This window comes from Etheostoma cragini, chromosome 19 (assembly GCF_013103735.1).
Source record: "Etheostoma cragini isolate CJK2018 chromosome 19, CSU_Ecrag_1.0, whole genome shotgun sequence".
Classification (NCBI taxonomy): domain Eukaryota; kingdom Metazoa; phylum Chordata; class Actinopteri; order Perciformes; family Percidae; genus Etheostoma; species Etheostoma cragini.
The window spans coordinates 5,953,097-5,967,247 of record NC_048425.1 but is presented as its reverse complement, the minus strand read 5'-3'; the positions used below and the strand labels follow the sequence as shown (position 1 = coordinate 5,967,247).

General features: G+C 38.3%; 3 protein-coding genes across 7 annotated transcripts in view; 1 reads left to right on the top strand and 2 right to left on the bottom strand.

Moving 5' to 3' along the window:
• Positions 1–3,587, top strand: part of svep1 (sushi, von Willebrand factor type A, EGF and pentraxin domain containing 1) — an 88,198-nt gene extending 84,611 nt beyond the window's left edge. For all 3 annotated transcript variants that reach the window (XM_034901196.1, XM_034901197.1, XM_034901198.1), the window contains 3 exons: positions 266–361; positions 1,046–1,139; positions 2,806–3,587. In XM_034901196.1, coding sequence (XP_034757087.1) covers positions 266–361; positions 1,046–1,139; positions 2,806–2,836 — 221 coding nt within the window. In that variant the 3' untranslated portion in view covers positions 2,837–3,587. The remainder of the gene's footprint in view (positions 1–265; positions 362–1,045; positions 1,140–2,805) is intronic.
• On the bottom strand, positions 3,193–7,603 carry txn (thioredoxin). Its single transcript, XM_034901202.1, has 5 exons — positions 7,365–7,603; positions 6,178–6,282; positions 5,067–5,132; positions 4,148–4,213; positions 3,193–3,585 (listed from the first exon to the last, which is right to left on the bottom strand). The coding sequence occupies exons 1-5, from the start codon at positions 7,386–7,388 to the stop codon at positions 3,520–3,522; spliced, it is 327 nt and encodes a 108-aa protein (XP_034757093.1). The 5' UTR covers positions 7,389–7,603; the 3' UTR covers positions 3,193–3,519.
• Positions 7,604–9,206: 1,603 nt separating this feature from the next.
• Positions 9,207–13,669, bottom strand: LOC117962109 (prostaglandin reductase 1-like). Of its 3 annotated transcripts, XR_004660573.1 has the most exons (10): positions 13,574–13,629; positions 12,599–12,723; positions 12,354–12,399; positions 12,159–12,218; positions 11,430–11,597; positions 10,646–10,919; positions 10,414–10,519; positions 10,008–10,126; positions 9,684–9,872; positions 9,207–9,611 (listed from the first exon to the last, which is right to left on the bottom strand). XR_004660573.1 is itself a non-coding variant. In XM_034901201.1 (9 exons), exons 2-9 carry the CDS (start codon positions 12,702–12,704, stop codon positions 9,762–9,764), a joined length of 990 nt encoding a protein of 329 aa, XP_034757092.1. In that variant the 5' UTR covers positions 12,705–12,723; positions 13,529–13,669; the 3' UTR covers positions 9,207–9,761. The 3 variants fall into 3 exon arrangements, 2 of the variants coding, with proteins under 2 accessions (XP_034757092.1, XP_034757090.1); XM_034901201.1 differs by having other exon boundaries at positions 9,207–9,872; positions 13,529–13,669; XM_034901199.1 differs by having other exon boundaries at positions 9,207–9,872.
• Positions 13,670–14,151: the final 482 nt, after the last annotated feature.

The following is a 14,151-nucleotide window of genomic DNA, read 5'->3' as shown; positions in this document are numbered from 1 at the left end:
AATGTATTGAATATCTGAGTTTTTACTAAAGCAATTTGAAGACATCCCTCATCAATATCCTCAAAAATAAAGAATAAAGTTATTTCTTTTTAGCTTTTCTGTGCATTTGCTAAAAACAAAAAAAAAACGCTTCTTTCAAGCCCGGGGTCAAAAAAATCTTGAATTTTAAAACAAAATCAAATGTTTGGGATTTGAACAAAGCGAGAGCGGACTGATGGTCTTAAACGATTTCCTGTTCACACTCCTCTCTCCTCTTTAATCGCAGCTATTTGCATCCTGCCGTGCCTGAATGGAGGCCGTTGTGTGGCACCCTACCAGTGCGAGTGTCCCACCGGGTGGACCGGCACACGCTGTCACAGCGGTGAGTTTTTTCAGTATGTGGACAAACCTGCTCACCTCAGGAAAGCAAGTAATGGAGTGCAGAGAGTAACAGATTTCCCTGTCATTATCACTGTGACACCACGGAATCAGGGGGGCTGTGTGACGCCAGTTATTTTTTCTGTTAATGTAATTGATAATTATTAATAACACGTAACAAATGTGAATTACAATTGTTAGAAACTAATAATGTTACATAATGTATGACTTTAAAGTCTCTTATTTTTAAAACTTTGCTATTACTACCCAATATTATTATTTTCCAATTTTAGTAATTTAGCTTTTCTTGTGTTTTACTCTTTTGTACCTTTCAAATATTTAACTAATTGTGTGTTTAGGATAATGGCTGGCACCAAGGAGAATGAGTGACAGTAGAGTGCAAACACAGTGCAGTAGATGAATCAGCCCTCCTTTAAAGTTATACTGCAGCTGCATTTTTCTCTGGCATCGACATTGTCTCGTTGGTCTCACTTCCGAGAGAGTGCAGTAATAGAACAGGACTCGGCTACTTTATCATAAAAACAGACAGAACTCATCATTTTTCCAACTTACGCATGAGCAAAAACCTGTGGTTAGGGATGAGGATTGTGTTGTATTTTAATGAATGAATGTGTGTGTGTGTGTGTGTGTGTGTGTGTGTGTGTGTGTGTGTCTGCCATGTCCACAGCTGTGTGTTCATCACCTTGTCTGAATGGAGGCAGATGCATCAGGCCAAACAGATGTCACTGCAGTTCAGGCTGGAGCGGACACGACTGCTCCAGGTGATAAGATGATAAGAGACAGACAAACAAAAACAAAAAAGTTCCTTTGTTTTTCAAATATTTAAATAAATAGATGGTGTTCTACAACCCAAACATAATTGATATAATGAATCGTCACAGTGATAAATACTTTTATAACTTGACTAAATGATTTCCCATCAGTGTATATAAAAGAAATTTCATGATGTATAATATGTATTCTGTAAAAATTAGTGCTGTCAGTTAAACGCAATATTAACGGCGTTTACGCAAACCCGTTTTAACGGCATCAATTGTTTTATCGCGAGATTAATGTTCTTTTTGGCCTAGCAAACTTTGTAATTTTTTCATATGCCGTTGCAACAACTAGTAACGTTGGAAAAACTACAACACCACACCGGATCTAGCTAGACCGGAAAATAAACAACAGGCACGTCACACACACTTGTTTGGGCTTGCGAGCCGGCCAAAGAGTAGTAATGTTACATTTTGAGAGGATGGCGAGCACGAGACGCTGAAATGGATGCCAATAAGATTCTGAATTGAAAGTTCACTTTTTAAAAGTTGCACAAATGGTTCCATTGACAAGACCAAAGTGATTGGTATTTTTTCACCCTTTTATTGATGGATAGTGTTACACTGTGTGAGATTATTTGCTCCAAGTGTTAGTGGTATGTGTTGGAAATGAACACTACAGTAGGCTATATGCCAATGTTGTTTACAAGGAAAAACATTTGCACAAAGCAAGCCAATCCACTTTTCCATGTTAAGAGCAATAAAATGAGAAAAAATAATGGGACAAAAAGAAATTAAGGGACATTTAGAATAGATAAAGATACAAATCTGTCTTATTTTGCCTTACTGTGACTGTATATCATACAAACTGATAGTAAAGCACTGTGACAGGTTACCTTTGTGAAATTAGGTTTACCTGGAATAAGCTCTTATCCTGGTTTTGAGAAACTTGAATACTGCACCATCTTGAATACTCCTAAAGAAACCAAGATACTGCAGTATAAACTATACAAACTTGACCTGTCATGTGCAAGTGTGTCCTCAACTCAAGTTCCGCAAAGTTTAAAACTTTGACCAGTAAATGCTAAGGATAAGCATTACTATCAATCTTGTCCTCCATTACTGGTGATCAAATGGAAATGCCAAATCAGGCAAATCAAGTTCAGGCTGCTCAGTAACTGGCTGGATGTCAAAAACACACCTGCACACAGACAGACACCTAGATAATGGCTGAATCATGTATACACGGAACATCCTATTGCAAACATGACCAAACTTAGGACAAGACAAACTTGGGTACTAGTGTGCACGTTACATGGTCTCTGTAGTTTAAGATGAACAGTCCGCCGGATCTGGAAACTGGAAAAATACAAATCCAGATTCTGTTTGGTTGTGGTTAGATGTCATCTTAACTTGCAAAACAAGCATTCTTCTGAGAATAGAAGGGTGATATAGAGGTGAGGGGTAGCGACATTTTAAAGTGTAATAAAATGACAAAGAAAAGAGACATAATCTGTAGCGCAAATATGACCTTTCAGTATTACTCTAATTTAATGGGTTCTTACACTCATCCTCAATATACAGTACAAGTTCTTACATGGTGTTTTAGTCAACTTTCTTCAGACTAAGCCTGAATTTGATGCATGTTGCCTGTTTCTCCTTCTCGTCGCAGGAAAAGGAAATCGGGACACTATCACTTCTAAAAAGCTTCCACGCTGCTCCATGTGAATCGTCTTACGAAGGGAATTCTCATTTATTTAACTGTTACACTTGTAAACCATTCATTCTCATCTCTCTGCAAAGGCAAAGCCAGAACCATTTTGTAAAATAAAGCTGTATTTTTTCATATAGAGACTGAACAGTATTAAACATATGCTGCTATATACTTGTATGATGTGTAAAAACTATTGATGGGATTGTCCAATGTATATGTGTAAACTATTCTCACATTTTTATTAAAGCATAAATACCATTCAATCAGATTTGTTCTTATAGCAAGGGGTTGTGTATCAAGGTTGTTTAATGTGCCAAATGGGAATTACACAGATACAAAAGTTCCTGTAATTCATCTTTTATTAAATCCACCTTGAACACAAAGAAAGGCAGTCAGGAGGCAAGCTCATATAAAACAGAATTTAAAAGTGTTCATCCGGTTGCATCAGGTTTTAATAAAATTTCAGTTGAGACAGTAAATACATACACCAAATTGACAAGACTAGAGTGTGTCACCCAGTTTGTGGTCTGTGTGGAATAGAAGACGTGGTTGGTAATGCACATGAAACTAGAATTTCTCAGGCATGTACAAAGGACAACAGTACTACTACTACTGTGGTTTATACAATGAGGGTGTGTGTGTGTGTGTGTGTGTGGATTGGTCGGTGGGACTTTATGTTCTCAAAGCAGACAGTTTCTCCTTCAGCGTATTTATATTAGCACCAGAGAACTCGTCCACCTGAAAGACAGAACAGACAGGAGGGGGTGAAGAAATATCCCAAGGGTACCGTATTCAAATACTAATTTAGGATTACTTTAAATTTTAAAACTATTCATTTCGGATTAAGGAATTATAATTCTTAGGTCAATGTTTGTACACCAGCTCTGTGCCATTTGTAAATGCCATTTGTATGCAAAGATTATTTTGGATAAAATAAATGAATGCGAGAAATTCTCTTAGGTCTCGTACAATAAGCCATTAAACAATCTGCCCGTCTGACTGGTTCTTGCATGAGGTTTATCAGCCTGAGCAGAAAACCAGACAGTTCTAGCTTCTGAAGGAAGTATTTCCTTCTAAGCATTTAGTAGCTAAAGAGACTCATTTCTTTCAGGAGCTGATCGAGACCAATTCTGAGCTGTTATTGAGAGTCAATATTTCACTGCAATTCATCAGGTGGCCAGAAACATGGCAGTGAATTAATGAATAAATGAATACGTTGCTCCATATCTGCTGGGTGTGTAAAAGGGCAACTGTTGTGATATAGAATTGTTTTCGTAATTATTGTATATTGTCCTTTTACCTTTTCTCCATTCTTGAAAAACATGAAGGTAGGCATGCAGTTAATCTTGCAGTGTGCGCTCACATCCTAAAAAGAGCAAAAGGAACAGTTAGATGGACGACTGTTTGAGCCAACATGCAAAGCTACAGATGATGTGGACCAACTAGGAGCTGTGAGGTCAAGGCGTATGGGCTTCTTTAAAAAGGAGAATAAACATATTGTGAATACAGGGATTATTGAGATTAAAATAGATATTGTACACACTCAAGCCAGAACTTGTTTACTCTCAACTTGTGAAATGCAGCAAGACTGGATTGTTGATACAATAGACTGCAAACAGGAACATTTTGAATCCTTCTGTGAAGTGAGCCTGAGCCGCTCCCTCCATCTTTACTGCCTTGTGTGTTTCACAAAGTATTGCTCTTCTGTTTCCTGTACCAACCTAAAGTACACGTTTAAATTGTTTTACCAAACATAAGTACCACAGCAGCTGTTACTTTGTAGAGAAGGTTACAGGAGTAAGCGGACACCTGTTCCAATAAGTGTATTTCTGGGTTATCAGAATTTCTCAGGAAACTTTTGTTGTGTAAAACCGAAAACAATATTAATTTGACACAAGCAAATTTAAACAGTCCATAATTATCTCTAACTGAACTCAACAGTATCTTTAAAATAAAGATTATGAGCAATTAGGTTGAAGTGCTTTGCTCACTTATATTTTTTGAGTTGTAGCCTTAAAACTACTTCCTACTTGTTGTCTTCTCTCTCTCACCCACCTGATATTTTGTGCATCTAAATGCTTTATGAACCACGGTTGATGGTTTTATGGAGAACCACTTTAGGAATGCTGTTATGTGTTGGTGATCTCTGTACTAGCAGCAGTTATGGTAAAACTGTTGATGCTTCAGGTTTAAAACTAAATAGGAATAAAAACAATTACCTCAGCCTCATCCACGTCCACCTTCAAGAAAATCACATTCTTGTTCGCAGAGTCTGTCGACTCTTTCTGCAAAAGAAGAAGAAGAAGAAGAAGAAGAAGAAACTTTAGGAGTGATGATAAGTGAGCACATGATTGTGAGAAAAAAGGATATATTATTGTATTTCTGTTCCAAATTTTACAAAAGTCTAGGTGGAGCATTGTCTACAAATCGGAAATCTTGGTTCCATTATTCTTTTAGTAAGTTAAAGGGTAATTTCCTACTTAACCCTCATGTTGTCCTCGGGTCAAATTGACCCATCAAGCAGACCTACCCAAAATAACATTGATTCCACACAACACTCTTTGGCATGTACAAATCTTTACTTTCATTAATTTTGCGGTGTCTTATTCCACTTTATAGCGTTTGAAGTAGTTTTGAAATATTGGGTAAAAGTTATCTGTGATTATCCATCATACATATTTTCCTTTAATTTTAATCTAAATAATTGCCAATTTCCGTTTTTCTAGCTCAAACATTAGGTATAATTTCCTAAAAATTGCGTTTGACCATAAATAAAAAATATATACCTGGAAACTAAAGTTAAGTTAGTGTTACGTAGTGTTGACAACGTAAAAAAAAAAAACGTGACAAACTTTGAAAAAAAGCATCAAAAGGGTTTAAAAAAAAAAGGGAACAAAAGCGTATGATTTTTTTTTTTTAAATCGATAAAAAGCGTCAAAAGTGTTGATTTTCAATTTTGATGGGAAGACAACACAAGGGTTAGGGTTGTAACAGCTGTACAAAAGAGTTGCCTGAGCAACAAAACATGCTGCCCTTAAACACCTGTCCCTCAGGAAAGGTCTCCCCTCAACAACATTTGAGTCACAAAAGGCTGCATTTACTGTGCGTCTAAATATCTTAAGCCATTTCCACAGATTTATGAAAGTGACCAACACTGTCTCAAAAACATTTTGTTGGTTAAAAATGATTTGAGTTAAGAAAGTCTAAGTAAAACCAGTATTCTCTCCCTTAACAGAAATTTGAGTATGAAAAAGAACATGATGACCTTACTTTGGTTCTCTTTTTCCCCAACCAATAAAAAACTATTCATTCAGTTAATCATTAACTTACTTCAAATGCTGGGCCAATCTGTTTACAAGGGCCACACCAGGTGGCTGTGAAATCCACCACTACCAGCTTGTCTCCAGCTTCTGCCAGGATGGCTTTGAACTCGGCCTACAGGAAATGAAAACAGGTAATAACGTTTGTAACTTGTTTGGATCAAGCTGTGATGGACTCAGTTATTCACTCTTCATAGTCAGCTAGCAGTCAGACACATTTAAGTGCAGTAACCAGGACAGGTGCCAAGTTGATAGAAAACAAGATTTCCCTTATAACACCACGACACCAGATCATAAAGTTATTATACTTGCATATTTGCCTACACAAATATGTAAACAGTTACCTAAACCACAGTAGCGTAACGTTACATTACAGACCCCACCCGAGCATCCAGAACAACACCCAGCTAAAAGTTGCTAACGTACAGCTCTACCCGCCACTGTTGGCCACCATTAGAGCCTCATTCATGACGTCACGTTGAGATTATGCAGCAAAGTTCCCATAAGTAACCTAAGCGTCCAACGCATCCGGACAAACAAGCGTCTCCACCGCAACCGCCTTGTCTCCAAGGGTAAGGGTTTGTCCCCTATAGTCAAAGACAGTATAAAAAATAAACAAAAAGTGTATTAAGCTGCTACAGAATAGCTCTTTCAAGGGGGGGGGAGGGCATATCTTCAGGGGGTCAGTGGGTCCTCCCCCAGGACATTTGAGCATCAAACACTTTATCCCCACGTCCTATAAAGTGTCGGTTAGCCCACAGCCGCTTTTCTGCGACCTATCTAGCTTCAACGACTACTGGAAGTCAAAGACGTGCTGATTTTCCTTTGGTGCCGACTAAAACCTCTTTGGGGCGCCAAAAATTCGTCTATGCAGGAAAAACCCTACAACATTGGCAAAGTCCACATGGTGGCGGCGGCGGAGGCACGTTTCAACCCAACGTAATTCACGCTGACTCACCCACTCAACGGAATCGGTGCCTATAGCTTTACTCTGAATATTAGCCAAGTCATCAGAGGGGTTAATTATCCAGCTCTCTGTGAACTAACAAAATCATAGAAAATAAAACTATAGAGAATGGGTGAAGGGAGGGGTCCCGGTCGGTGGAAGCTAAATCCATCGACTAATGTGTTACAATGGCGACTTAAAACAACGGTAAACGACTAAAGCTGGGTAAAAATAAAAATGGCACAACTTACGAGGTTTTCCACACTGCGAACCATGGTAGCTGTTGAGTGACAGTTCCTCGAGCTGAACGACGAGCAGCCAAGTTCGGAATCCTTTTTTCCAAGAAGACGCTGCGCTTTTTTATCGCAGCTGCGTCAAACTACTCAACCGCAGGCCACACCTCAGCGGAAGTCAACGTGTGCTTTAAAAATAAAAGTTGTTTTCATCGTTACACGGCGTGGAAGCGATGGGTTAATTTGTTCTGTGACTGTGAAATGTGCTTTAACGGCATATTTATGTCGTGCACATTTGACAATCAAATTTGATTCTATATGATGCAATGCAGTTTTCTCGAATACCTTTGTTTATTTTGAAGGTTCAGCGACGTAATATGTACATTTTCTGTTGTTGCTTAATGTCCCAAATCATTTAACGTTATTGGGTGTTGCCGTTTTTGATTATCAGCCCAAATATGATACTTGAATAGAATAATGTTCCATTTTGTCTCCCTCTCCATTAGTGCTTCTGCATGTTTTGTTATCGTCATGATGATTAGTCAATATAGAGATAAAGCTGACTTAATCTGATAACATGTACTATAGTCAATTTATTAATCTAATTAGTATTTTAATAACATCAATTGGTTATATTATTTTGTATATTAGTTATGTATATTTTATTATCTATCTCCTATAAGTAATATTTCAATAATTGCATGAAAAGAGGTTAATATAGTAATTCAAGTCACAATGACTTGACAAATTCGATTTACCGTAAACGACTGAGTCAGCGCGGCTCAATTCCAGTGTAGTTATCCCGAAAGTGATTTGCCAGCCTTACGTCATAGTCCCTCCTCCTCCATTCTTTTGACTTTCACATTTATTTTGTGTAACTATTTCCAACTATGTAGTATTAACTATTCGGTTATTTCCAACAAGCTCGGATTCGCATTTGATGTTGCCTTTAAACCAACTAAATTTATAAAAACTGAACCTAATATTGTGATACTTTTAGATTTCCAGACACTATATTTTAAGTATTTCTTCTTTAAAGTAAAACCTTGCCTATTTAGGTATAGACGAATAAACATTTGCATACCTGCCTGTGAGTCAATCCCTCAACCAGTAGTGAGACTTGTCATACAGTGTAGCTTTTAATTTACTTGATGTATGCTCACAAAGTAAGCTTATATATTAGGCCACAGACCAGTAATATTTTGTCCCTTTGAGATTTTTCTTTTAATCTCCCTGTATTTTTTGGTGGACATAAAACACTTTTCCAGCATTACAACATTATTTAAATCATTTGAGCATTAAGCTCTGCCCCAGAGCATCAATACTGGTAAATGTAATTTTGGGATTGGGCTATAGGAGCCTGGGTCAGCATAAGGCATAAACGGTCCTACTCCTGGAGGTATGGCTACTCCACATTTCTACACCAAAGTGGGTAAACATTGTGCTATTCTACTGGACTAACATAAGAGTATATGGGACCATGGAGCTGGGGCTCTTACCCCCACCACAACTTTATGAAATTCAAATTAATGTCAAAAAAAAAATTGAATGATCTTTCCTGATTAAATAAAAAGCTGCATTTGCAGTAGAAGGCTACAGTGTCTGCTCTATTATCTAGACTTTACTCATTTTAGGACTGAAAAGAGAACATATCTTAAATAGCTTTCGTTCCTGTCTCAGGCCTTAAAACGCAGGACACACATACATTAATAGTATATAGATACCCACAGTCTGGCATACAAAGCTCAACACACAAGTGAAATATGTTAAGAGGAAATTTGAAGAAAAAAAAATACGCAGAATTTGATTCTCACTAAATACAAAGAACATGTTTAATTATGTTACAGTGAGTAACGTACGAATGTATCAACAGCAGATCTAAATGTCTCATTCAGGTACTGGCATAGAAGACGACAATTTTGTGTCAACCTCATAGAGTAAAACGCTCTTCTCGTGCCTTGCCGATTTCCCACAGTAGTCGGATGTCTCCAAAATAATGTTCTGTATGCTCAATTGTCTGAATGGGGGTTAAAAACTAATTAGTAAAAAACGCAGTAAGTGCAACTAGTTTGCTACTTTGCTCATGAGGAATAAAAACTAAGTTTTGTTCCAAATGGGATTCTTTAAAGTAACTTCTTCATCTTTTTCATTTTAAAAATGTGCCTTACCATGAATGAAAATCCAAACCTAGCAGATAAAACCGTCTTTATGAAGAAAAAAAAAAGTTTAAGACTGCACACTAACAATGAATTCTGAACTAATGCTAAAATATGATGTTTCACATTTTTTTATCCGTTAACATGAAGAATAAAAAAATGGCTGCTGTCTATTGCTCAGTCTTCCATGCATGAGTTCTGTAATAATGTGTAAAGTATTAATAATACTGATTCTTCTCCATAGATCTCGATTTCCACATCAGATTGCGACAATAGCCTTGCCGACGTTCTCTCCCTGCAGTATCCCCATAAAAGCAGCTGGCATCTTTTCAAAGCCTTTTGTGATGTGCTCCCGACACTGCAGTTTGCCCTGCAGATGGAGAACAAATAAATTAAATTATAAAATGACGAAGAAGCAGAAACATGGGAACCATGCTAATTGAGATTAAATCTTTACTATATACACACAAAATCTGATCGAGATGCATTGTTTTCAGTCACGAACCTCTTTTAACCATCCCATCAGCCTCTTAAGGGACTCAGGGTGCTTGTGCTCCCACCTGGTCTGCATGAAGCCCTCCATCTTAAGCTGCTTGAAGATCATGGTCAGGTGGGGGTATGGGCCTAAGAGAGATGGTTGAAGAAAACAAAACTTTCAATGGCACCACAAGGAAACAAAGTCTACACATCTACAATCTGCAGTTTGTACAGCTCATCCAACATTTCAGTAACGCAATGTCGCCCTCTAGTGAAAAAGACTTAAAATCACCTGAACAAGTGAAGTTGTTAGGGGTGAATAAAAAAAAAGAAGAAATACATTTTTTTTTCCCTTCCTTAAAAAAAATAAAAGCAGGTTTCAAGTTAAAGCAGAGGAACATTGATATAGAAAATGAACGTAGGTAAGTACACACCTATTTGGGGAGTGGTGTCATTATACGTGGAGATAGCTCCACACACAGCTATCCTTCCAAAGTTCTTCATTTGATGTATGGCAACGCTTGAAAAAGGGCCACCCACCTTAAAGAAGTTTCAGTTAAACCAGTAAAAATACTACAAAATAAATACTAATTTCACCCACAGTGTTTGTTAAAGTAAGCTGGAAAACTCGATCATCCGCATTAGCCAAACAGCCCCATTGCTTACATTTTCAAAGAAACAGTCATATCCTTCTGGAGAAGCCTTCTTCAGTGCCTCCTCCAGGGAACCAACAGTCTTGTAGTTGAAGGCCTCATCGAAGCCCAGTTCTTTGAGGAAAGCCACCTTGGCATCGGACCCTGCTGAACCCACCACCTTACAGCCCTTGATCTTTGCAATCTGGCCCACCACGGAGCCCACTGCCCCGGCTGCAGCATTCACCAGCAGGGTCTCACCCTTCTGGAGTCCCAAGACTTCTTCTATCCCGTACAGAGCGGTCAGTCTGGAGAGAACAAGAACGTGTATAAAGTATTCCACTAATTATAAAAACCTGAAACTGTGAAGGTCTGTTTTTTCCTTTAGTTCCACAGAGCTTTATTTTCTCAAAAAAGACAAAACTCAGCTGTTCTGCTGATGGTCTTCAAAATAACTAAGAAACAACTCTCTCAGTTTTACTGGCCTCATTTAAAAGCAGGGAAATTGCAATAACTTTTCCAGATAAGCAGTCTTATCGAACGCTTACTCGGTGAGGATAAGGTATTCTTTTTCTGCACATGGGAGTACTCCAAGCCTAGCTTCTATTTCTAGCTCCCAAGCATTATTTCTTATCACACTGCTATTTCCATATAAAGCTGACTTCCTTTATCTTTCCTGTACATCTTGCATCTTTAACTAATATTTGAATATGATAATCAAGAGGAAAAGTATTGCATTGTTACTGTTGAAAGCCTGGGTTGCCACATAGAACTCCTCTACGCTCTATTTCAACCTATAAATGCAGCCTCAACCTTACCCTGGCATGCCGATGCCACCCAGAGCCAGGGACAGCGAGACGTCTTGCGGCCAGTCAGGCATGACCGGAACGAGGTCTTTCCCGTCACAGACCGTGTGGGTTCTCCAGCCACAACGACCAACAACATGGCTTCCAACAGGAAATGCTGGGTTATTACTTTGAATCACTCTACAAAAAAACCCAAAATAACACAAAAGCAGAAGAAAGAAGTCTTCTGTCAATGGATATGTCTCAGCTATTCCAACTTCAGTCCATGGCATCACTGAGCTTATTTAAAATCGCTAACTAACACCAGATTAAATGGGAAATTAAAAAGTACCTTACAGTTTTTATATTTCAGTGTATTGTGGTATCCTAGACGACAAAATGATGTCAAACCATGTGGGAGATGAGTTTTATGCCCTTTGCTTCTCAACAGTGTAAAGATAATGCATAACATGTGTTCAAAACAGATTACTTTGAGGTTGTTTGGAAAGTTGGGTCACAGAGTAATTTATTACGCATGTTTATCATAAAAAACATACCCACTGAAACCGATTAAGCGTCTGAACACTTAGCCAAGAACATTTCAATTGTGCGTTTTTGCTTTTCAGTCACATTGAATCAAAGGGTTCAGTAATTAAAAGCAGGTGCAGGACGGGTTCTGTTTCAGTAAACATTGGAGCATGCACGGTACGATACACAGATTAAAGACATTCCTGTGTGTGTGTGTGTGTTTGTGTTCTTTACTTGGCCACTTGAGTTCCAATCATCACATCGCCTTCATTCATGCGAACCCTACTGAATGGCCTGGAGAGACAAACCGTGCATTGTATTACAATGTAAATGCATTTTTGGATTAAAGAAGTATTTGTTAGAACAGGGTGTTGTTAACAATTATAATTTAAAATCTATTTTCAGATGCCGGGCCTGCTTTCCCCTCACCTCATGTATGGGTCGACACTGAGAAACACTGCTTCCAAAAGGACCTCTGAAACAAAAAGAGACATCAGTGCAAAACAAGTGTACACTTGGACAGATGTTTTCCTCTTCTGTATGTGACTCAATCCGGTAAATACTGACTCATTTAAAGTGAGTTGGGATTATTGATTGAAAAAAGAAGAAGACTAAGAGTGTGCACTACTTTTCAAGCTTAAGTAGAGAAAATAAATAGGCAAAAATAATCTTACCCCCATCTTTGGGTTTAGAAAGCTCCTCCACCTTAAGCTCAAAGTCGCTATCCTTTGGGAAGCCGTCAAAGTGCTTGGTAAGGACCCACGTCTTGGCTCGGACCATGATTATTTGCTTGAGGCAGCTGTGAGAGATCAAGCAGTTGTTTGAAATGAAACTGGCGTTAACATTTGGTGCAGTGATGTCATTCCCGGCTCTGTGCAAAACACAACACATGTTAGATGTACTACTCAGTTACTAATAAGGCAATCCAAGTAAAAGCTACAGTATAATCATTATTTAAAATCTTACTTGAATCAGGATAAGAAAAACCAAACTTAATAAAGACAATAAAAGTCATAGGTATGTGGAATTAACTCGTGGATATACTGTGGGTCAAACTTAAACAAATCTTGTTTCAGCTTTTTAAAAGGTGCACAAAGTGAAGCATTATGGGAAGTCTTAAATTGACGTTATCACGTTACACCTTAGATTGGAGTACCCTGGCTGTGTACACAGTAGTTGTAATAGTGTATGTGTATTGTTATGGTAGGTCCAAAAACGGCTATGCAAAACAGCAACTAAAGCGACTTTTATTAAACGTAACTACATTTTCTTCTTCGATAATGACGTTAACTTACAACTAAAGCAAATCAATGAAACATTAGCTTGGAATGATATCTTTCCGAGATAGAATTTGATCTTAACACGATTTCAAGACGACGGCACTGATGCATGTGTTACGTTAACTTAGTATGTGATAGTATTACGTTAACGTTACATATAACAATCGGTAACATTAGTTATTAACGTTAGTTCGAAAACAAACTCTGTAGTAAACTCTTTATGTTTACTAAGACCCGCCGCTCTCTATATAAGCATCTGATCTAGTTCGTTTTAGTATATTATATAACATACCGTTCAATCAACGTTGTCCATATATGACCTACCAATTGTTGTTCTCCACAAAGGAATCGTGAAAGTCGGGAACTCACTGAGGACAGAAGAAGGCAGCAGTCGCGGGTTGTTGAACAATTGGGAGGAGTAAGATAGGAGACAGGTTTCCCATCCTTACATTTATTGGTTGGAATCATAGACCGTTAATATAAATGGACAGAGCATGAGTGACGTCACCCATTGGTTTGTGGAGATCAGAAATGAGTCGTCGAGTTTGCGTTTATGGGCGCAGCCATCATGGTTGCGGATGTGACGATTTTAGAGGAGAGGGCGGAGTGAGAGCGGAGCCACCGACCGGTGGGCGGGATATTCAGTCTATGGGCGGGATCTGACTTACGTTAGCTGAGAGTTAGCAACGCTGCTCTACCGTTACGTTAGCTAACCACTTTCACTGCCAATGTTGATGCAACTGCTGCTGAATAATTCAAGGTAAGATTTAGCTTCACTTGGTTTTAAGTATATCTTTGTCCCATATGGTCTCTGGTTATATAACATGTAAGAGTCGCATTGCAAAGTAAATGTATCTGAAATTAACATTAAAATTGTCTGTAACGTTAGCTTGCCACTTAGCTAGCTAGCTATGGTAAAACATGCTAACGTTAATTTTCTGCAAATC

Coding starts and splice junctions, on each gene's coding strand:
- txn (XM_034901202.1), bottom strand. CDS start 7,388: ATGGTTCGCAGTGTGGAAAACCTC. Junction 6,283..7,364: donor TTCGCAGTGTGGAAAACCTC/GTAAGTTGTGCC, acceptor CATTTCCTGTAG/GCCGAGTTCAAAGCCATCCT. Junction 3,586..4,147: donor TTTTCAAGAATGGAGAAAAG/GTAAAAGGACAA, acceptor TCTGTCTTTCAG/GTGGACGAGTTCTCTGGTGC.
- LOC117962109 (XM_034901201.1), bottom strand. CDS start 12,704: ATGGTCCGAGCCAAGACGTGGGTCCTTACCAAGCACTTTGACGGCTTC. Junction 12,219..12,353: donor AGTGTCGACCCATACATGAG/GTGAGGGGAAAG, acceptor TTGTCTCTCCAG/GCCATTCAGTAGGGTTCGCA. Junction 11,598..12,158: donor ATTGGAACTCAAGTGGCCAA/GTAAAGAACACA, acceptor GTTTTTTTGTAG/AGTGATTCAAAGTAATAACC.